At 42.3% G+C, this 22,642-nt stretch overlaps 2 protein-coding genes across 5 annotated transcripts in view; both read left to right on the top strand.

The window, feature by feature from the left end:
• Positions 1–11: 11 nt before the first annotated feature.
• On the top strand, positions 12–17,785 carry DEPDC7 (DEP domain containing 7). Its single transcript, XM_046016657.1, has 9 exons — positions 12–164; positions 10,829–11,219; positions 12,837–12,964; positions 13,793–13,982; positions 15,349–15,560; positions 16,301–16,443; positions 16,821–16,946; positions 17,079–17,157; positions 17,460–17,785. The coding sequence occupies exons 1-9, from the start codon at positions 92–94 to the stop codon at positions 17,651–17,653; spliced, it is 1,536 nt and encodes a 511-aa protein (XP_045872613.1). The 5' UTR covers positions 12–91; the 3' UTR covers positions 17,654–17,785.
• Positions 17,786–20,670: 2,885 nt separating this feature from the next.
• Positions 20,671–22,642, top strand: part of TCP11L1 (t-complex 11 like 1) — a 36,821-nt gene continuing 34,849 nt past the window's right edge. The window contains exons 1-2 of one of the 4 annotated variants that reach the window (XM_046014510.1): positions 20,671–20,691; positions 21,615–22,143. The gene's annotated coding sequence lies outside the window, so the exon portion shown is untranslated. Of the gene's footprint in view, positions 20,692–21,501; positions 22,144–22,317; positions 22,430–22,642 lie in introns of those variants that run through there. The other 3 variants (XM_046014513.1, XM_046014509.1, XM_046014514.1) reach the window with 3 other exon arrangements.

Raw genomic sequence — 22,642 nt, 5'->3', positions numbered from 1 at the left:
CCGTCCCGGGCCAGTTAACTGGCGGCGGAGCGGCGGGCGCCGACTCTACCGTGCCACAGTCGGTGGCGCTGGCGACCTGGCAGCCACGGCCATGGCTACGGTGCGGGAGAAGGCGGCGGCGCTGAACCTGTCGGCTCTCCATAGCCCGGCGCAGAGGCCTCCGGGTAGGTGCTGAGGACCCCTGTCTGGGGCGTGGGGGCGGGGATGGGAGAGAGGGGCTCAGGCTGCGGTTCTCGCGCTGGACCGGGACCCCGCCGGGTCTAGCGGGTCGGCGCAGCTGTAACCACTCGCGCGGGTACCTCTCAGTGTCGGCGAATTGGATCCCCCTCCGGCGGGTGGGCTTCGGCCCGCAGACCCCGCCGCCCTCACAGCCCCGCTTTTTACTTAGTTGCCCAACTTGAACTTCGCCGCGCGCCCGTCAGTGGCCCGCTGCGTGCCAGGCGCTCTCACTCGGTCTCCAGACAGGCTCCACGGACTTACGCGTAGCGAGTGTCTCCGGACCTGGATGGCTCTTTGCCTTCTGTCTCAAGCACAAACCTCGACCCCGCAATATGGCCAGGGACCGAGCGCCTCTCTTGCCCACTCTGTTCTCCAGACTTCCCGGGAGTGATGAGTGTTTTTTGTTCGATGGGAAGGAACTTGGCATAAAAAGTTTTTATTCGTTAAATTTTCTGGATAAGGAATATTTCAGTGAATAGAAGTTTTGAACTTTTTTTTTTAATGGTTCTATGACATTAGGAGAGACGTTGGTGAATTCTGCCACCATATCTTTGGGGACAGCTTGTTTAACCTTTTGCTTTCTTTGAATATCCAAACAAATGAACGGAATGGATAATCAATTATCAATTCTAAAATTCTGATCCTAGCATATTACAACTCAGTAAATAAAGATATTCACACGACACAGCCTTCCCCCCCCCCCCCCCCCCTTTCTAGAGCAGATACAACTTTCCCCCTTTCTGTATCTGCTGTGTGGGATGTTATAGGTTCCCTGTCTGGCAAAAACGTTTCCTTTGGAAAATACCTACTAGTGAAATTGACTCCTTCCTCAAGATGACAGTAGTCAGTGAATTGACTCAGGTCATTTGGGTGCATCTCAATGGTTCCAGTCTTGTGTCGACTCACTAATACTCCTTTTAATCTTCAAAATGCCAATAAATTTGTGATAGCTACTTTTCTAAGAACAAGCACAATATTGACCTTTTCTCAACCAATTTAAAGGATCAGATAAGCATATGATGCCTACATTCAGAATTTCTCTTTGTTTTACTTTGTGAAGAGAAGGGATTCATTCATCATTTGAGAATTCAAAATTGGAAACAGTCTTGGGAAGTCTTTAGGCTTACTTTCTGAGTGAAAGCAATTGCCAACTTTTAAGTGATTAGAACCGTAGCACCCTGTCTTCTCTAACAGCTGAAATACCAGTAATGAGCTTTGGGCATTTGTGAACAGGTTCTTAGATGGCATAAGGGAGTATGTATCTTCAAAAGTAAGTAGGCGACTCTCCGAGGGAAGAGCGGAGGTGCTGGTAAGCAGCTCTAAACCCAAGGAAAAGACCAGTTTGCTGCCTGGCAGGTGCAGCAGGCAGAGAAGGGCCCACTGCCTTTTCTCATTTGTTTTGCTTGCTGGAGTTGGAACCCTACCTGTCAGCATTTGTTAATCCCTCTTCCACCCTTTAGTTCCCTGTCACAGTCCCAGGGAGCACAGTAATAGGAGCCTGTGCTGCTTGGTTCCTGCAAGCAGCTTTGTACTCTCCGTTCTCTATGGAATACTCTTTCCACACCTAAAGGGGCTGTAGTGATCAGGGGACCTGATTTATGTAGAAGAAATGAATGCTATAAGCTAGCCATCAGCACATTATTTGAAGATATTTGCCTTTCAATATAGACAAGAAAGTGGTGTGTTATCCTGTTATCCCTTCATACTGTAACCTAATTCCTTGAATTCACCTGGTATCACTTTTCCAGGGAGCTCAAAGTACTTCCCATATGCTGTCTCATTAATCTGTCTCAATTAAAGTAGGGGCCAATGCCTACTTTTGTGGATACTTCCCTTAGCCTGTTTTAAAATTGTTCTTATTAGAAAAGATTTCTTTTACATCCTTTACCTACTTGCAGCCTTCTTTTTAGAGGCAGTCTCAGGTTTCGCCTGACATCTCTAATACCACACAAGAGGAAAACAAACTTTGGACTACCAAAACCAATATACACTAAAAGCATTGCATATTGGTATCAGTGTCTAGCAGGTTTTCCCCACTCAGTCACAGCTGCCTCTTTGAACACCCAAATCTCAGTTCTCCACATTTATCTCTTTTCATAAGGTTTTGGTTAATGTCCAGTAGATTAGTTCTTTTCTTTTTTTTGTCTTCACAGTTCTGTGAGTAATGTTTTAAAACCTCTTGAAAAAAAAAATTCTTAAAATTCTCTTTAATCCGGGGCGCCTGGGTGGCTCAGTGGGTTAAAGCCTCTGCCTTCTGCTCAGATCATGATCCCAGGGTCCTGGGATCGAGCCCCACATTGGGCTCTCTGCTCAGCAGGGAGCCTGCTTCCTCCTCTCTCTCTTTGCCTGCCTCTCAGCCTACTTATGATCTCTATCTATCAAATAAATAAATAAAATCTTTTAAAAAATTCTCTTTAATCCTAAATGACTTAGGATTTTTAAAAAAATTTTGAGAGAGAGAACACGTGAGAGAGAGAGCATGAATGGGAGGAGGAGCACAGGGAATGGGGGAAGCAGGCCTCCTGTTGAGCAGGGAGACCAACTTGGGGCCTATCTCAGGACCCTGGGATCACAACTGGAGCTGAAGGCAGACGCTCATGACTAAATGACTTAGGATTTATTAGGATTTATTTGTTATTTTCTGATGAAGAGTTAAATCCTCTGGTATGTGACACATCTTGTCTTAATCTGCTGGCAGCCTTTATTTATTGAATTCTCTTTAAAGCCTGACATCCTCCGGTGGTCCGAATAGTTAAAGGATAAACTCTGAAGGTAGAGACTGTCCCCTTAATTCAGAGGAGGGAAGAAGTAAGATAGCTTCCCTTTTCTTTTTACTTTTTAAATAAACTTTTAGAATTGTAGAATAGATTTAGATTTACAGAAAAGTCATGAAGTTGGTATATAGAGTTCCCATCTGCCCTTTACTCATTTTTTCCTTACTATTAACATCTTACCTTTGTATAGTACGTCTGTCACAATTAATGAACCAAAGTTAACACATACTTATGAGCTGAAGTCCATACTTTACTCAGATTTCATTAATTTTTGCCAAATGTTCTTTTTCTGTTCCAGGATCCCATTCAGGATATTACATTACAGGGGCTCCTGGGTGTCTCAGTCGGTTAAGCATCTGCCTTTGGCTCAGGTCATGATCCCAGGGTCCTGGGATGGAGCCACACATCAGGTTCCTTGCAGAGCAGAGCAGGGATCCCGATTCTCCCTCTCCCACTCCCTCTGCTTGTGTTCCCTCTCTCACTGTCTTTCTCTCTCTCTCTGTCAAATAAATAAAATCTTTTTAGAAAAGGAGGGGATATCATATTACATTGAGTCTTTAGGCTCTTCCAGATTGTGACAGTTTCCCACTCTGGAGTTACACGTCTGTTCATTGCTGGGTACTGATGGTAGCCACTTAGCGTATATTGTCTCCTGTGATCCTCACAGTAACTAAGGGAAGTAGACCTAGCTCTTATTTTGCAACAGAAAAGTTAGGCTGTTTGACCAGGATTGCATTATTAGTAAATGATGGGGCCAAGAATAGAACTCAGGTATCTGGGACTCCAGAACTCATGCTTTGGTCTTACTCTTTTTTTTTTTTTTTTAAAGATTTATTTATTTGACAGATAGAGATTACAAGTAGGCAGAGAGAGAGAGAGAGGAGGAAGCAGGCTCCCCGCTAAGCAGAGAGCCCGATGCGGGGCTCGATCCCAGGACCCCGGGATCATGACCTGAGCTGAAGGCAGAGGCTTTAACCCGCTGAGCCACCCAGGCACCCCTGGTCTTACTCTTTGTATCCACAGAAAAGAGCGCTGTGCCTGCTGCATTAACACAAGTTTTCATGTCCTGATACTATTCAGTTAACCCCCAGTTTCTGAGCTGTGGGCACCATTGACATTTTCTCTGTTGTGGGGGCTGGCCTGTGTTTAGCAGCGTCCCTAGCCCCTCCGCTCACTAAGTGCCAGTTGCACTTCCCCTTCCTCAGCCTGGGACAACCAAGAATGGCTCCAGACGTTGCCAGATCTAGGTGACTATAAAATCATTGACTAAGAACCACCGCATTAACCCTCCTTTAAAAATTTTTAGTAGTTGGCAATCATCTACCACTCACAAGCATTGAATAACCAAAGCTATTATGTGAGGCAGTCTAGAAGACAATTAAATAATTTGAACTTTTGCAAACTGTAAGGACATTTGAAAAGCATTAGCTTGCTGTCCAAGTTTTGTGAAAATTGCCTAACAGGAGCTATCTGAATTCTTTTTTTTTTTTTTTTTCCTCTGTGGGGTAGGGGCATTCTAAAGCCCAAGAAGGAAAAGAAGATTGTTACATGTTCATGTAGAAGTAGCATTTTTTTTTCATAATTCTCTGTGCATTTACCTTGCACTGGGGTCCACTTTTGTAATGTGTGTATGATCTTCTCAGGAGGCGAATAATCCTACTAATTTGAAGTGACTATAGAACTGATTTTGCCCTCAGGTCGGTTTCACCAGCAGGGCTGTGGGAGGTGTGTTCCACAGATCATAGCTGAAGCTGATTTTCCCTTTGTAACTTCTGAATAAGTGTAATTTCTTGACATGTCTGCCTTATGACTTGATCTTTTAGGGAATTATTTCAATAGCTTGAGTATTTAGTGTGTATTTGTAGAAGGGAAGATATTAGTATAACACATATATATCAGAGTTCAATATTAGAAATTTAACTTTTTATGGTTGGTAAGCTTTTTTGGATAGCTTTCAAATACGTGCAAAGGACAGGTCTTGGCTTTGAAAAATAAGTATTGCTTCCAAGCAAATAAAGATGAGTGCTTGAAAAATGAATGTTAACTAGCCTAGATTTATATAGGGCTTGTGAGAACACTATGTTATAGATCTAGTTTAAAACAATTTCTGAGCCTCTTGTTAGGCCACCTTCCAAAAAGCTTTTTATTGTTCCTATTCCTCATTTCTTACCATATTTTCTGTGGTGTTCAATGTCCATATCTAAATGGAAATGGGTAGAATTTCAGTCTCTGAAATCCTATAATCCGATGTTTAGACCTGAAACCAACCTTAAACACAGTGTTCAGCTCTTGTATCAGTGAATGAAGAAACCAACCTATAGAGGTTAACTCTCTTATCCGAGGTCATCACAGCTAATCTCTAGACTCTTTGATCCTTTCATCATGATGCTTTTAGAACATTCCTGACCAAAGGAAATTAGGAAGCATCAAGACGCAGATAGTGCTGAATCTGATTTTATTAATTTACTTATTTTAGAGAAGGGGGAGAGAGTGGGTTGGGGCAGGAGCAGAAGGTGAGAGAGAACCTCAAGCAGGCTCCATGCCCAGCACAGAGCCCCATGTGGGGTTCCATCTCTCAACCCTGAGCTCATGACCTGAGCCAAAATCAGGAGCCAGATGTTTAACCGACTGGGGCACCTGGTTTAAGGTGAGCATCACAGGTAATTAGATAGTGATGACTTTTAAAGAAATGTCTAGCTCATATGCAAGTGAGGGCTGGGGACAAGCTGAAACTGAAATTTGATGCTAGACTTACAAAGCACTCTTTGTCTACTTCTGATCTCTTGAATCCTGTCCAGAAGTCACAGTAATTTGTCTCACTGGGCCGTGGTCTGCTATACCCATATTCACTTCAACTCTTCGATGATGAATAAGTTTCAAACCAGCATGTGGGGGATCTGTGTTCAACTGGTGAAGTCAGCATTAAAAAAACAGGTTATCCTGGTGTGGGTTTTGGCACTTGTACTTGTCAAGTGCAGGGTATGTTATGTGTTAAAGTATCTGTATGAACATGAGCTGGTTTGGGTCTGTGGGTGGTGATGCTTGAGGGGAAATATCCCAGGATGCAATGTTGGGAATTAATGGTCAGTGAGAACAGAGGGGACCTGAAAGGGCTGAATTGTATCATGCCTAGAGGACTCTGGAAACATTGTGTGTCTCAGAGGTGCCTACTATCCTGCTCTAACCTGTTCTTTAATCTTTTATACTGTGTTATCCAACCTGCAGAACTTCCTGATTTCCCATATTTAAGCAGCAAGTTAATATGCGGAAATTTATTCTTCTTACTTCCCCTCTGAAGATTAGCCTTTGTCGCTGAAGCTGTGTATCCCCTCCCTCCCACCCCCTCCTGTTGTCTTGTTGATCTCTAATTAGTAAGTGACTCAGCCTTAATTTTTAGGATTTTTATACTTATCTACTTGTAGCTCAACTCTTCGGACTGAGGTGTTTCAAATTTAGTATCATTACCAGCCAGAAGTTTATTTCACTGCTGCTTAAAAGGCCCTCTGATCTCTATAAGTTTGAATCTTATTTTCCTCTCCTCTCCAACTCCCTGTGTACTGTGGCTCGTATGTATTATAGAATTTATGATACCCTACTTTATTTTAGGTCTAATGGCTACAGTATTTATTTATTTAATGACTGCTTTTTTTAAAGGTTTTATTTATATATTGGGGGGGAGCCTGAGTTGGGGGAGGGGCAAAAGGAGAGGGAGAAGCAGACTCCCCACTGATCAGGGAGCCTGATGTAGGACTCGATCCCAGGACCTTGAGATTATGGTCTGAGCCGAAGGCAGGTGCTTACTTAACCAACTAAGTCACCCAGACGTCCATGGCTGCTGTTTCTTTCTTTCTTTCTTTTTTTCTTTCAAGATTTTATTTATTTGACAGAGAGAGACACGGAGAGAGGGAACACAAGCAGGAGGAGGGGGAGAGGGAGAAGCAGGCTTCCCACCGAGCAGGGAGCTCAATGCAGGGCTCGATCCCAGCACCCTGGAATCATGACCTGAGCCAAAGGCAGCCGCTTAATGACTGAGCCACCCAGGTGCCCTCATGGCTGCTGTTTTAAATAGCTTTGTTAAGGGTTCACAATCTTTTTTTTGGGGGGGGGGGCTCACAAATCTTAAAGTTTTTTGTTCTAATCTCATTGGCTCACTTAAAGCTCTTTCACTTAATCCTAGTCTTCCATGAAAAGTTGATGCTAAAACTCTCTGGTGATTTAATATACTTACATTTGAGAACTAGAAAAAGTATGCATTTACTACCTGTGTAACTGGATTTATTTAACTCATGAGCCTCGATTTCCTCAAAATAAGATTATTAACAAGTATTTCAGAGAAAGTTTATCAGAATTCAACAAGAGAAAGCAGAGCTTGTCATATCTATTTAAACATGAGTTGTTATTAATAATAATGAATACTTGGAAAGGCTAAAAAGTGGACATTAAGTTCACTTAAATCTCAGCTATAATCTCTAGTATTTTAAAAAGATAAGAATATTAACTATGAGGGTGCCTGGGTGGCTCAGTGGGTTAAAGCCTCTGCTTTTGGCTCAGGTCATGATCTCAGGGTCATGGAATCAAGCCCCATGTCAGGCTCTCTGCTCAGCAGGGAGCCTGCTTCTCCCTCTCTCTCTCTGCCTGCCTTTCTGCCTACTTGTGATCACTCTTTCTCTGTGTCAAATAAATAAGCAAAATCTTAAAAAAAAAAAAAAAGAATATTAACTATGAATACTCCTTTTATTTAGTTACTGTGGCTGGAAACAGTGCAGCTACTCCTGGGTTCTAAACACCAGGAATGAGCTGGACAGGTTTTAAGATTTCATCAAATGCTCCAGTCTGGCTCTGTTCAGTAGATATTAAATACTGTGCCAGTAGTAAATCTCTTACCAATGTTTATCTAACTGATTCTCCGTAATTCAGTCCTTAAAACTGCTCACATGATATTTGGAAAACTAGCATCAATTATTGCCTTCTTTGTTTGTTACTGGATTATGAAGTATCCTGAATTTTATTTTATTTTATTTTTTTTAAAGAAGATTTTATTTATTTGATAGAGAGATCACAAGTAGGCAGAGCAGCAGGCAGAGAGAGAGAGGGAAGCAGGCTCCCTGCTGAGCAGAGAGCCTGATGCGGGACTCGATCCCAGGACCCTGAGATCATGACCTGAGCTGAAGGCAGAGGCTCAACCCACTGAGCCACCCAGGTGCCCCTGAAGTATCCTGAATTTTAAAATATAAAAACAGTTTTGCTGATTATTTTAAACCAACATGGTAATTGGTAGATAGTTAAATTATCCATCTACTTTTGGTACGGGAAGTATACAAATAGTAAAGGATTTTATGTGTATGCCTGCGTGTATGTTAGTAATTTTCATGGTGAAGATGTTAAAATTTCTAGTAGCTACGAAATGACACTGTACGTGAATACAGTGTGATGGCCCACTGGGATTCTTTTATTATAATATCAAAGACTGAATGACCTACTTAAAATTTATGACCCTAGCACATTAAATGGAGTTTTAATGTCTTTCAGGAACTCAACTTTACCTTCATCTCATACATTCTATTTTCTCTAAAAAGGCAGGAAGGTAGTTTCAGGTAGCAGTTCTTTGGTTATAGCTCCCCTTATTCCTTATATTTATACTGATGCATAGTTTTCCTTTTTACATGACCTTAAGGGAAGTAATAAGTTTTCAACTTCTCTGTCAGAGTATCCTAAAAATATAGGAAGTAATACACTTAACAAAACTGGGGGCTTAAAAATCAGAACCACTGTGTATTCAGAGGATCACTGAAAGTTATAACACAAAAAAAAGGCATACTCTCTGTTTATGTAAAAAGAGAGCAAGCCAGGGTGCCTGGGTGGCTCAGTGGGTTAAGGCCTCTGCCTTCGGCTCAAGTCATGATCCCAGAGTACTAGGATCGAGTCCTGCATTGGGCTCTCTGCTCAGCAGGGAGCCTGCTTCCCCGCCCCCTCAAACCACCCCCCACTCCTCCCCATGCCCGCCTACTGCCTACTTGTGATCTGTCAGTCAAATACATAAATAAAATCTTTAAAAAAAAAAAAAAAAGCGGGGCACCTGGGTGGCTCAGTGGGTTAAAGCCTCTGCCTTCGGCCCAGGTCATGGTCCCAGGGTTCTGGGATCGAGCCCCGTATGGGGCTCTCTGCTCAGCAGGGAGCCTGCTTCCCCTCCTCTCTCTCTCTGGCTGCCTCGCTGCCTACCTGTGATCTCTGTCTGTCAAATAAATAAATAAAGTCTTTAAAAAAAAAAAAAAAGCAAGCTAGCCAGCTGGCCAACGAGCTGATGATTAGCTAGACTCTGTTCCATCAGCTTATTAAAACTGAGGTGCAGTTTTTTCCTCTTAATTGTTTCTCCCTTTCTTTGTAGTTTTGCCAAATATCCATTTATTACGATGAGGAAAAATGTGATAACTCTTTGAAGGCATGTTTTCTTTCTTTTCTGTTTTGCTAAAATCTTGCTCAGTTTCTGTGCTTTTCCTTTCTCTGTGGCAGGCTGCGAGCTCCTGTTGGGCAGAAAGCAGTCTTCCCTGCACAAAGTACTTAACTCCTAAGCCTGCATAATAGGAAGCTTTAAAAATATTAGTTTATTCCAACTCCTGTGTGTGTGTGTAAAACTATCCATCGACCTATTTACCGATAAATGCTTTAAAATGATACCATGAGCCAAATTCCAGTAGCACCTCTTACGGTATGTCTGGAAGTTATGCTTAACCTCTGTGCATCTGTTTTCCATCTCTCAAATAGAGATTATATCTGCCTCATAGCGTTGCTAATGGTCTAAATGTGAGACACTTAATAGAGTTCCTTCCACGTAATTCTTAACTGCCGCAAGGACCTACTTGATCTGCACTCCCCCCACGCTGAAGACTGTTTCTACTCCTCTCTGATCTCACTTCCTACTGTTCTCTCCCTGGTTACCCACTCATGCCATGATGGCCTTGTTCCTCATGTCCTGGCCAAGCACACTCGCTTCTCAGGCCTTTGTTCTTCCTGCTCCCTCTGCCCTTTCCCCAGATATCTGCACAGCTTGCTTCCTGGTTTTACTCCGGCTTCTGCTCACATACCACCTTGTCAGATCTTTCCAGACATCCCCTCCAAAATAGTGTTCTCCTCCTCACCAGGTTTTTTTTTTTTTTTTTTAAAGATTTTATTTATTTCTTTGACAGACAGAAATCACAAGTAGACAGAGAAGCAGGCAGAGAGAGAGGAGGAAGCAGGCTCCCTGCTGAGCAGAGAGCCCGAAGCGGGTCTCGATCCCAGGACCCTGAGACCATGACCTGAGCTGAAGGCAGAGGCTTTAACTCACTGAGCCACCCAGGTGCCCCTCCTCCCCAGGTTTTATTACCCACTCCCCAGCATTCATCCAACATGGGCATATTGTCTGTATCTTCCCACAAAGTAGAAGTGGGTGGGAACGGTACTTCGTTTTGCTCACCGATGTATCTTAGCCCATAGAACGGTGTTCAGCATGTAGTAGGCGCTACTGATGAAAAGTTGGGTAACAAGCTGAGCTCATAACTGTTCCTCATTAATAACTTCGGAAATTGCCGTTTTTGCATAAGGATTGCTTAGACCTGATTATTTTTTTTTTTAAAGATTTTATTTGACAGACAGAGATCACAAGTAGGCAGAGAAGCAGGCAGAGAGAGGAGGAAGCAGGCTCCCTGCTGAGCAGAGTGCCTGATGCGGGGCTCCATCCCAGGATCCTGGGATCATGACCTGAGCTGAAGGCAGAGGCTTTAACCCACTGAGCCACCCAGGCACCCTCAGACCTGATTATTAATGAACAAAGTTACTCTGAGTTTTTCCCATTGCAGGTTTCAGTGTGGCCCAGAAACCGTTCGGAGCCACCTATGTGTGGAGCAGCATTATAAACACTCTGCAAACACAGGTGGAAGTGAAGAGGCGGAGACACCATTTAAAAAGACACAATGACTGCTTCGTTGGTTCAGAAGCTGTGGATGTCATTTTCTCTCACCTAATTCAGAATAAATATTTCGGTGATGTGGATATTCCTCGGGCCAAAGTGGTGAGAGTGTGTCAGGCACTTATGGACTACAAAGTATTTGAAGCAGTTCCAACCAAAGTCTTCGGCAAAGACAAGAAACCTACATTTGAAGACAGTAGTTGCAGCCTTTATAGATTCACAACTGTACCTAGCCAAGACAGTCAGTCAGGCAAAGAGAATAAACTATATTCGCCTTCCAGGTTCGTATGAAATGTTGGACTGTCCTGGGGACATTGGCAGGCTTTCATTTACTTCTTACGGAGAGGCTGACCGGCTTTATGTTCTTTTGGAAACTGTAAACTAGGTTAATGGCTGGGTCTGTGGGGAAATTTGACAGAATACAGTGAATTTCTATTTGGTACCTCCTGGAAATTCCTACTTATTCATATTTTATATTTAGCAGAATAATCAACAGATTTTGATTTTTTTTTTCCTGCTTTAATTCACAATCACAGTGTAAAAACACGTACGAGGGTTTATACCCAAAGGACAACCAGAAAAGGGGAGGGAAGAAGGGAGGAAGGGAGGCAAGTGGGTTATCACTGGAATCCAGGACATGGCAGATGTGAAGTATGAAAGGTATGTGGGACCCAGAATGCAGAGGATTTCATATGACATATGACATAAGGAGTTTGCAATCAATCATACAGATGTTGGGGAGACCACAGAAAACGACAGTGCATCTTAGAAAGGCCATCCTAGCAGCCATATGGACAGCCTAACGGGGAGAGCCAGTTAGGAATCTACTGCAGTACTGCCGTCTGCAGATGAGGGTACAGTGCGCTCCACTGGGGAGGAAGGAATCATGTCAAGGGACACTGGGGGACAACCTATAGTGCCCAGTGCTTGAAATGGGTGTTGGTGATAAGTACGTAACTTGGTTATTTGTCATGAAATAAAACGTTTCCCTTTTATTTCTTTCAGCAATACTTTGTAGAGGTGACCATGTAACCAAAGCTCTTCTAATTCAGATCTGACCCGAAGAGTTAGTGTTACCAACTTTTAGTTATTTTTAATGTATCATGTATCAAATTTGGTGTATTTAGTGTTTCACATATCTTAATGTCTTAACTTTCAACACTCTTGTTTAAAAGATGATAACATTTACCTCTTTATAGAGGATGGAAATATGAGGGTAAGATAGGGCAAAATCACAGCTTTCCAAACGCAGGTGCACATTCTTTATCTGAAACCATTGGAGGCACGTGCATTTAGAAATTTGGAACTTTGGAGGTTTTAAAAAGATTATTTTTTACATAGACGATATATTAGATGGCCCTCCTAGATGGATCTGGGAGAGCATCTGGTAACCAAATGCAGTAATATTTCTGTGGTAAACAGAATAGTCATACTAACTGGGATAAGTAAAGACTATGCGGGCAGGACAGGTCTTGTTGCCATCTGAGTTCTGAATAAACTTCAGATTTCTCACAGCTTTTGGGGTTTCAGAATTGTAGATAAAGGATTACAGGTCTATATGTGGAAAATGATGAGCCCTATCCACCAAAAAATGCCCCCAAAATAGAGACGAGTGATTAAAAACAGTAAGCTGTTAAAGTTAGATTGTGTTTTAAAATTGGAGATCAAAATTTTAGTCATCGAATTACTTAAATCTGAATATTCAAAGGAAGATTTAGCGTATGTATATTTAGGCTTGAGAGAGAAGGTGGATATTTTTGTATTCTACTCTTAGAATTTGCATTTGTTGCGTTTTTGCTCTGAAATACATGAACTTTGTAGAAACTCAGCTCTCTGATAGTGAAGTATTTCTCTGGGCTTACTAATAAACAGTAATTTAAAAAATAAATTCATTTTAGGTATTCAGGTGCATTATTTAAGTCATCTGATATCAAATCAGCAAGTTTAGAGGATCTATGGGAAAATCTGAGTTTAAAGCCTACTAACTCCCCTCCCGTAAACATCTCTGCAACCTTGTCTCCACAAGGTAAGTAAAGATGATAAAAGTAAGAAACAGAAGACCAACTTCAGATCAAATAAGTTATTTAAAACTTTTCAGTCTTAACCTTTATTAGAATTTAAATGTTCAGAGCACAAAGAAAGAGTACACTGTGTATTAAAGCTGTTTATATTAAGTTTTAACAGAGGTCTATTATCTTTAACAAATAGATCAGTGTTGCAACTCTTGAACACTGACTTTTGTCCTATCAGCTGGCAGAGGTTCAAATCTGCAGTGTTTTGCGTGCAGATTTTTATTTATTTAAAATATGCTCTCAGATATTTCTTTTTATAACATTTTATTAGGTTAAATAAAATTTTGAAAATCACATTAAAGCATAAATAGAACTCTTATGTTCTTCCTTGTCTGTGGCAATGGAATGTAGATTAATGACCGATTTCCACCTTCCCTCCCCCATCCCAGTTGTGGAAACCCTGAGTGGAATAATCTGGAGCCAATAGTTTCAGACCAGTTTTCAGATGGAATAATGAATCATTCTTTCTTCCAAAGTCCTTATTAACATGTTATATGACTTGATCTCTTATCTCTGCCATATTGGTTTTACAGTAAAAGAATGAAAAGAATTCCTGTCATCCAAAGTCTGTTCTCCTACACTTTAAACAAATCTTGAATTGTTTTATGAAACCACTTCATAAATAAGATTGACTTTTTTTTCCTCTTCTTTTTCCTCTTTCTCTTCTTTTCTTTTCTTTTTTCTTTTGCCACAAATTTATACCTTAGACTTGCCTGGACAAATAGCATGGTGAGCATTTAGTAAATATTGTTCCTTTTTACTTTGTCATTTTCCCTGTGTAGTTATTAATGAAGTATGGCAAGAAGAAACAATTGGACGTCTACTGCAGCTTGTAGACCTTCCACTTCTTGACTCCTTACTCAAACAGCAAGAGGTTGTGTCTAAAGTTCCTCAGCCTAAGAGGCAACCTGACTTGGTCAACAGCAGTAACTATCTGGATCGAGGGATACTCAAGGCTTACAGTGACTCTCAGTATGTGGAAATACATCTGTCTCAATAATTTGAGGGTGTTTGTAGGAAAAGTCATAGATGGTGGTTTTCAGATAATCTTTTGCATTCTTCCATCCACAGCATCAGATAAGCATTAGTTGATAATTATCAGGACTTGGGAAAGTGAAGAACAAAATGACCTTGGTCAAAATCAGAGATCTAATTTTCATCATTTTTTATATTCATTTTTAAAATTAGATTTATTGATTGATTGATTTGACAGAGATCACAAGTAGGCAGAGAGGCAGGCGGGGGGGGGGGGTGGAGGGGGGAGGCAGGCTCCCCGCTGAGCAGAGAGCCCGATGCGGGGCTCCATCCCAGGACCCGGGGATCATGATCTGAGCCGAAGGCAGAGGCTTTAAACCATTGACCCACCCAGGCGCCCCAGCTAGAGAGAATCTTAAGCAGGCTCCGCCCTCACCATGGAGCCCCGAGGTGGACTTCAGTCCCACGACTCTGAGATCATGACCTGAGCTGAAATCAAGAGTCGAACACTTAACTGACTGAGCCTTCCAGGTGCCCTGCATACCTATAATTCTTATAAAAAAAAAGAAATAATTTAAATCCTATTTCTATAATCTAGTGTTTTTAAAGATTTTTTTAAGTAATCTCTACACCTATCATGAAGCTTGAACTCACAGCTCCAAGATTAGGAGTTGCATGAGCCACCAACTGAGCCAGCCCAGGTGCCCCATATTTCTACAACCTGAAGCAACATATGAAAACATTTTACAATTACCTTACATTTTAAATACAGTTAGAAATTGTGCTGGAAGTGACCTTAGAGATCATCTCACCGCATCCTACAATGACCTTGGTGAAGCTGATGTGCAGAAAGCTGACATGACCTGCCCAAAGTAATGCCCCTGGGTGCTGGCAGAATTTGTTGTCCTGATTCCTAGTGGTAGAGCACATGATTATTCTTTTTTAAAACCGTATACAAAATATATATAAATATATAGTGCATATTACCAAGTTGAGTACTAGAAGTTATTCTAGAATTCTGTTTCTTGAAAGGCACTGCTTTTCTGAGGTTACCCAGGTGGCATTTTAAGAGTAGAGTGTGAATTTTGATATCCTTTTCAGTTTGTCTTGTAGTGGATAGCTTCTGTTTCCTCTTCAAGAAGAAAAAGGAAGATCTGTGAAGCCAAATTTTTTGTCTGTGATACATGATCTAGCTGTATTTTAAAAAGAATTATACATATCTATATCTAAGTCTATGGAAATTTATCCTCATGGCAGATTTGAAAGAGGTAGTACATTAGGTACTGTGTGTATATTTGTTATTCTTTGCTTTTTAAAATAATTTAGATAATTTTTTAAAAAATAATTCTCTTCTCCCCCATAGGGAAGATGAATGGCTCTCTGCAGCAACTGACTGCTTAGAGTACCTTCCAGACCAGACGGTGGTGGACATAAGCAGAAACTTTCCTGAGCAACCAGAGAGGATAGACTTAGTGAAAGAACTTCTGTTTGATGCCATTGGCAAATATTACAGTAGTAGGGAACCTCTGTTAAATCACTTATCTGATGTTCATAATGGCATTGCAGAACTCTTAGGTAAGTAAGATCTTACTGGATACTGGAATTTGTCTTTTGGAGGAAACAGGAAAAAAGTTAATTATCCTCCAAATAAACCAAAGTGGTACTACTTCAAGCTCGAAGTGGATCTGGATTAATCCATGGAAAGTATGTTTATTCCAAAACTTCTAGGGCTCACTTGGAAGGAGGCTTTAGCAAGCTCTGCAGTTATGCAGGAACTTCTGGTTGGCACAGGAGAAAGCTGCCCTCATTCACTGGAAGTTTAATAGGTCTAGTGTGGTAGTTCTCTTCTTTAGAAGGCTCTACCAACACCTCCACTCCCTGCACTTCATTGTCTTCAAAGCTGCAGAACTCTGCCCCGCTACCAGTGAGCCAGACTCTTCCACATGGTTTGTTGAAAACAAATTGGGGTTTCAAAGACGCCTTTCCATTTTTCCTCAGGTAGAGTTGGCTATATCACTACTTTACACATAGTGTACCCTGGAAATGTGTTGGATTAATGAAGAGCAGGCTGGGGATTTATTTACAAAGCCAAGAGCTTGATTTAACATCCTAAAATGATTATACAAGGATTTAGGAGTCTGCCTTGATGGTTGACATTGGTCATTTATTGTAATTCCTAGTCGTTTGATTTGGTTTTGCTTTTGAAAATAGTTTTGAGTTAGTTTAGTGTTTTGCTTCAGCTTTACCTTGAATTTTGTTCCCTTCGATAGTCATATTTGGTCAAAATTAAAAGCAGTTTTTTCTTTTGGCTGAAGTGAACGGGAAGACTGAAATAGCATTAGAAGCCACTCAGCTCTTTTTAAAGCTTCTGGACTCCCAAAATAGAGAAGAATTTAGAAGACTACTGTATTTCATGGCTGTTGCAGCACATCCTTCTGAATTTAAATTACAGAAAGAAGTAAGTGTTTTGTCTAAATGTGAATTGTATTCGAGTAGTCTTAATACAGGACTCACATGTCAAATCATTTCACACTGGCATCAAGTATGCCATCAAGTATGAGTAGTGGCTATTAATATTCAACATTGCCTCTTCTATTAAACTCATTTATTTGTTTGTTTGTTTATTTGAGAGAGATCACAAGTAGGCACGGGCGGGGTGGGGAGAACCAGGCTCCCTGCTGAGCACAGAGCCCAACGCAGGGCTCCATCCCAGGACCCCGAGATCAAGACCTGAGCTGAAGGCAGAGGCTTAACCCACTGAGCCACCCAGGTACCCCTATTAAATTCATTCTTTTAAATATACACTGTTGGGTATGTTTTGTTTTATTTTTATAGAGCGACAACCGAATGGTTGTGAAAAGGATATTCTCAAAAGCGATTGTTGACAATAAAAATTTATCCAAAGGCAAAACTGATCTTCTTGTACTCTTTTTAATGGACCATCAAAAAGATGTTTTTAAGGTAAAATTCTGAAAGTAGTTAAATTGAGTTTATGTAGTAGATAACTGGATTCAAATCATTTGAATAATCTCTTGTGTCCCTTCTCTTGCTCGCTGTCTCTCTCTCTCTCTCTCTTTTTTTTTTTTTGTTAAGATTCCAGGAACTCTACATAAAATTGTTAGTGTTAAACTCATGGCCATTCAGAAAGGAAGAGATCCAAATAGAGACACAGGTAATGTGAGAAATACAATTTTCATGATCTTCCAAAGGTAAATCCCTAGTGTTTATTTGAAAGCGTTTTGTTGTAAGTAGTTGCACTTCAACCAGACTTTAAAACTCCTCAGAGTTATCCAGACTTAGCAGAGAGAGTCCTTATGTCAAAAAGGTAACTTGACCAGCGTTAGAGACTGAGCAGTGTTTAGCATCTTCAATGCATTTTACAAACTGGGGAATAAGAATACAAATGTAAAAATATTGCTTTTTTTTAAAATCTGAGGAATAGAGTAACTGAACTTTTTACTTTTAATCTTAAAGGATACATATATTGCCAGAGAATTGATCAAAGTGATTATTCTGACCATACACAGAAGACAACCAAGGATGAACTAATGAATTTACTAAAGACTATTGATGAGGATTCAAAATTGTCTGCCAAGGAGAAGAAAAAATTGCTAGGTCAGTTTTATAAGTGTCATCCAGACATCTTTATTGAGTATTTTGGAGGCTGAGTTTTTAATGTCTGTATATAACTTAATGTATTTTAAGAATAAATTATGTATCCTAAATATCTAATCACATTTGTAATCTTAAATGTTCTAAATATGAAATTGTACTTAATAAAACATTTTTGTATAACCTCCCGTGTCTGAAACTATTAGATGGTGTATTGCTGTTAAGTATTGACCTCTTTAAGGTGAGCTGATTTGTAAGTACTGTGCCCAGTACTTTATAGAACATCATAGAAATTTAATGAGATGACATTGCAGTCAGAAATTGAACTGTCCTAATGATTTCAAAAACTTCAACATCTTTTAAAGTTTATTGTGGGAACATTCAAGCATATATAAAAATGGGGGAGAATAGAATAATAGAATAACTTCTACTCATTTTCCAGTTTCAACAAGTGGCAACTCATGGCCAGTCTCATATAATCTATATCCCCATGCATTCCTTGCTCCCACCCTAGCAGACTTCAGACATCATAACACTTCATCTATTAAATTTCAGAATGCATGGCTAAAAGATAAGGACATTAAAAATATAACCACAGTATCAATATTATGTACATACGAACCCACAGTTCCTTAGTACCACCAAATATGCAGTCAACAGTCACCTTTTCTGATCTCAAATGATTTTGACACTTTATTCCAATAGGGATCCATTAAGGTCCATAAGTTGCAATTGCTTAATGTGCTCCTTAAGTCTCTTAATTTGTATGTTCTTCTTTTAACTCCTTTCTCCTCCTCTTCACTCTCTGCCTTTCTCATTAAATAAAACTGGTCAGTTCTTGAGTTTCTCCACAGTCTGGATTTTGCTAATTGTCAGCCTATACTATCTTTTATCATGTTCCTCTCCTATCCTGTACTTACTGTGAACTGGTGAAAATCTTCAACTTTTCATCCAAGGTCATGATCATTTTGGAACTGCACTATCAAGATATATTTCATAAATAGACAAGCAATATAATATAATTTGAAACCATTCATCCTTATAATCAAAAGATCAAAAGGAAACTGAATTTTTCTACTTAGACTTTTAAGGAGATGTAGGGAGGGGCACCTGGCTGGCTCAGACCTTAGAGTGTGACTCTTGATCTCAGGGCTCTGAATTTGAGCTCCACGTTGGGTGTAGAGATTACTTAAAACCCTAAAAGAGCAGTAGGGAAAACTTAGATGGGCCAAAATGCTAGCATGTCAGTCTTTTATTTTCTAGCATCTGATACTGACAGTCTTCCAATGGGAGAGAGTTGAGGACTCTCCAGTGTGTCTGTGATCCCAGTCCTCCTAATAAAGCAGGGAATAACTGTCAGCTTTTCTTGTTTTCCATTTTTGTTTTTATAGACAAGGGAAGGCAGCTGTCTTTCCCTATGTGAAAAAGAGAAGAGAAGCCGGTTCGTGATTTAAGTGTGGGGAAGTTTGCAGAAACTATGGAAAGTGTGGGGAGACCATATTCAGAGTGGGGAGGTGGTTCTTGCCCAGCTGCACACTCGAATCACCGGGGAAGCTTAACAGTTCTTCCCTGGCTTCACCCCTGCAGTCTCATCCTGCCCACCCCACCCCACCCCACCCGCAGGAGATTCCAAGATGTAGTCAGGGTTGAGAATAATCTAGAGACAATACATTAATATAGAGCAACTGTGTGTATACTCTGACTTGCAACCTTTACTTGGCACATAATTGAATGATTATTTGGCAAACAAAACTAATACTTCTACTTCAGGGGAAGCAGAACTACCTGTCTAGTGATTATATTCATGTTCCTAGAAGCAGGGGCATCCTAACAATCATTTCATGGAAAATTCTAGCAAGATCACAGTTTACCTCAAACTTCCTAAGCAAGGGTAGAATAAAGTTTTAAGAAAAATTGGTCCTGTTTACTGCAAGCATGGCCAAAGTTTTAAAGGGTGGGGGTCCTGTGCTACCCTGAATGCTGGGGCTCCCTTCCTGTATCACAAAACTGCCAGCTGCTTGCTGTGTGCCCTCATCCACTTTTCTTCTATGATCTCCCATGGGGGACCCAGCCCCACTTAGACACCCGATGGCTAAGTGATTGAGCCTTGCCATCACTTTAGCTGGGTAGACTAGGGCTAAGCACTGATCCAAGGACAGCTTGCCTATAGGCAAATGACTGATTTTGCACAAAAATGAGCTTGGCCAAGGAAATTCTATATAGAAAAATTCGAATTAGGAGGGAGAAACAACTAAGAAAACAGAGAAACCAATCTGTGAATCAGAGGAGTGCAGGAGATGGCAGCAAGGAGCAGAGGTGTGATGAGAACCATCCTGTGTGTCTTGGGGAGATGATCAAACAGTCCGGCTCTCTTGAACAGCTGCTGGCCTTCTCCTTCCACACCCTAAGTAGCCTTGCAGTGAGATCCCTTAATTTTGAAGTAGTTTGAGTTTCTAGTGCTTGCAGCCAAAAAAATCAAACAAGGTGTCAATATGTTTTTCATATTCAAAGGAAACAATTCCAAATATATCAAAAGATAACAAGTAACCATTACAAGTCAAATCAATGGTTTTGATATTGTAACACCATCCCCTCCACAAGTGAAAATTGTTTATATTAATCCTTCAAGGAAGGTAGTGGACTCTCTCTCGGGGTGTGGATCTCTCTGGGGAGGTGGTTCTTGCGGGGCTGCACATTCGAATCATCTAGAAAGCTTAACAGTTTTCCCCTGGCATCACCTGCAGAGTTTCAGATGATCCTTTGAGAAGGCCCACACCCCACACTATTTTAGGGAGTAGTCAGGGTGGAGAACACTAGTCTAGAGACCCTATGGTATATTAGTCTGGACTCTGCAATGAGAGCTTAATGTTTTCTTGACGAATCTTTATTCCAGTTAGTTGAGTATCTTAAGGGTATCTTCTTTTTTTCTTTTTTTTTTAATAGAGAGGCAGGCAGAGAGAGAGAGAGAGAGGGAAGCAGACTCCCTGCCGAGCAGAGAGCCCGATGCGGGGCTCGATCCCAGGACCCTGAGATCATGACCTGAGCCGAAGGCAGCGGCTTAACCCACTGAGCCACCCAGGCGCCCCTCTTAAGGGTATCTTAAGGGGTTTTTTTCTCTCTTAAAGTGAATCCTCATCTGAGGACTTTAACGTGTATGTTATTAAAAAAAAAAATACCTAATGTTCTAGTTCGTGAATGACTTGAAGGTATACCGTCCTCAGCCTTCAATACTTTAGGAATAACTGCCCACGTGTTATCTATTTAGTAGTGTTTGAAAAAACTAATTTCACGTCATCTTGTTTTTCTAGTTATTTAAATTTAACAGGTTTTATAGGCTATAGGTAGGAGACTTGATTATTACCTTCATTATGTTTAATTAAGGCATGCATGACTTATGCTCAGTCGTATAGCATCTTTACAAATGAACAGTTAAGAATCACATAGCTTTTATTTTTTAATTTTAGGTACAAAAACGATCTCAGTTCACGTAGTTTGCTATCGTGCCGCTAAAAGATGAGAAAAGCATGTGGGGGGTTTTTTGGAGCAGCCTCCAGTCCAGTGCCCAGATAATCACGGCCCCCACTACCTGTGATGAAGGAGATGAGGCTCCAAACGGGCTTGTCTTAGCACGATATTTTCTTTTTCTAGAAAGCAGTTCATAAAATGCACCGTGCCCACTGTTGTTTATGTTACCTACACGGAGTTGAACCCACACGGGAACCGTCCGTCCCTTTGCCTTGCGTCTCTTCGGGCTGAAGTGTGGCTCTATTGACAACGTGTAGCAATCACTTAGATAAAGGAGAGGAACCCCAAACCAAAATGGCTCTGTGCCGTTAAAGTGAGGCTGGGCTATCTAAGTGGTTGGCATGGCTTTTTTTTTTAAACAGCCCAAATGAGGTAGAATAAGAAACTACGTGTAGCTACAAAATATGAGGATAATATTGAAGTTTGAAATCCCGGGCAGGGAAGGCTTTGAATGAGGTTGCGAATAAGCGGCCTTTTTCTTTCATTGGACAGACTCCGCGCAGGCTCTACCACGTGTTCCTCTCCCGCCTCACACTCTCTTAGCGGCGCCCACCTTTCCGTACGAAAACATGGCGCCGCCCTGCGTGGGGCAGGGACGACCTGTCTCCGAGCCACCGCCCGCTTGAGCGCAGTCGGCCGACTCGGAGCCTACCTCTCGCATCTCCGTACGGAAACATGGCGCCTCCCGGCTCGAGCCCCCGCCCACCGAGCCCCCTCAGCCCTCACCGGACCGCGCCTCCCGCCTTTCCGTACGAAAACATGGCGCCGCCCTACGAGGGGCGGGCGCCTCCCTGCTAAAGAGCTGCCGCCTCCTTCCCGACGCTTGAGGAGCGGCCACACTGGCCGCTACCCACCCGAGCCTGGCTCGGAGGACCGCCCGCAGCGCGGCGAGGGATGCAGCCTCGGAAGGACAGAGGCTGAAACGTCCCGTGCTCGCCGCGCATCGCTCCGCGCCTCCGCCGCTGCGCCGGCGGCCGTCTCATTCCCCGCCCGAGCGGCAGGAGGGCGAACTCCGCGGCAGGTGAGGGAAGAGGATGCAGAGGCTGGCAGCCCTGCGGGGCGCGCGCGGGAGGCGCCAGGTGGCATTCCCAGGCATTTCTTCGCCCCGTCCGCGCCGGTCGGGTCCCGTGCTGTCGGGTGGAGGCGAGGGAGAAGCAGGGGCGGCTGCGGGGTGCGGCGTAGGGCGGCCTTTGTCCCACCCCCTCGAGGCCGTGCTCCTAGCGCGCCCCTCTTCCATCGCTTGCAGCCGGCCCGCCACTCCCTCGCCGGCCCGAACAGTTGTTTACAACGGAATCCGGGCGCCGAGAGTGAGTGGCACTGGGTGACAGAGGGAGCGGGTCCCGGCGTCGGCGGACCGAGCGTCTTTCCTTGGCGGAGAGACCCTTTCTGCTGGGGAGTGTCTTGTGGCGCCCTGGGCCGGGCGCGTAGCTCGGATAGAAGGTCTTTCGGGCCAGTGCGAGGAGCCTCCTACCCTGGTTCCCTTTTCGGGCGGAGCCGGAGTTGGTGGTGATTGTTGAATG

The sequence above is a fragment of the Meles meles genome, chromosome 8 (assembly GCF_922984935.1).
Source record: "Meles meles chromosome 8, mMelMel3.1 paternal haplotype, whole genome shotgun sequence".
Lineage (NCBI taxonomy): Eukaryota > Metazoa > Chordata > Mammalia > Carnivora > Mustelidae > Meles > Meles meles.
This window is presented reverse-complemented; position numbering and strand designations above follow the sequence as displayed.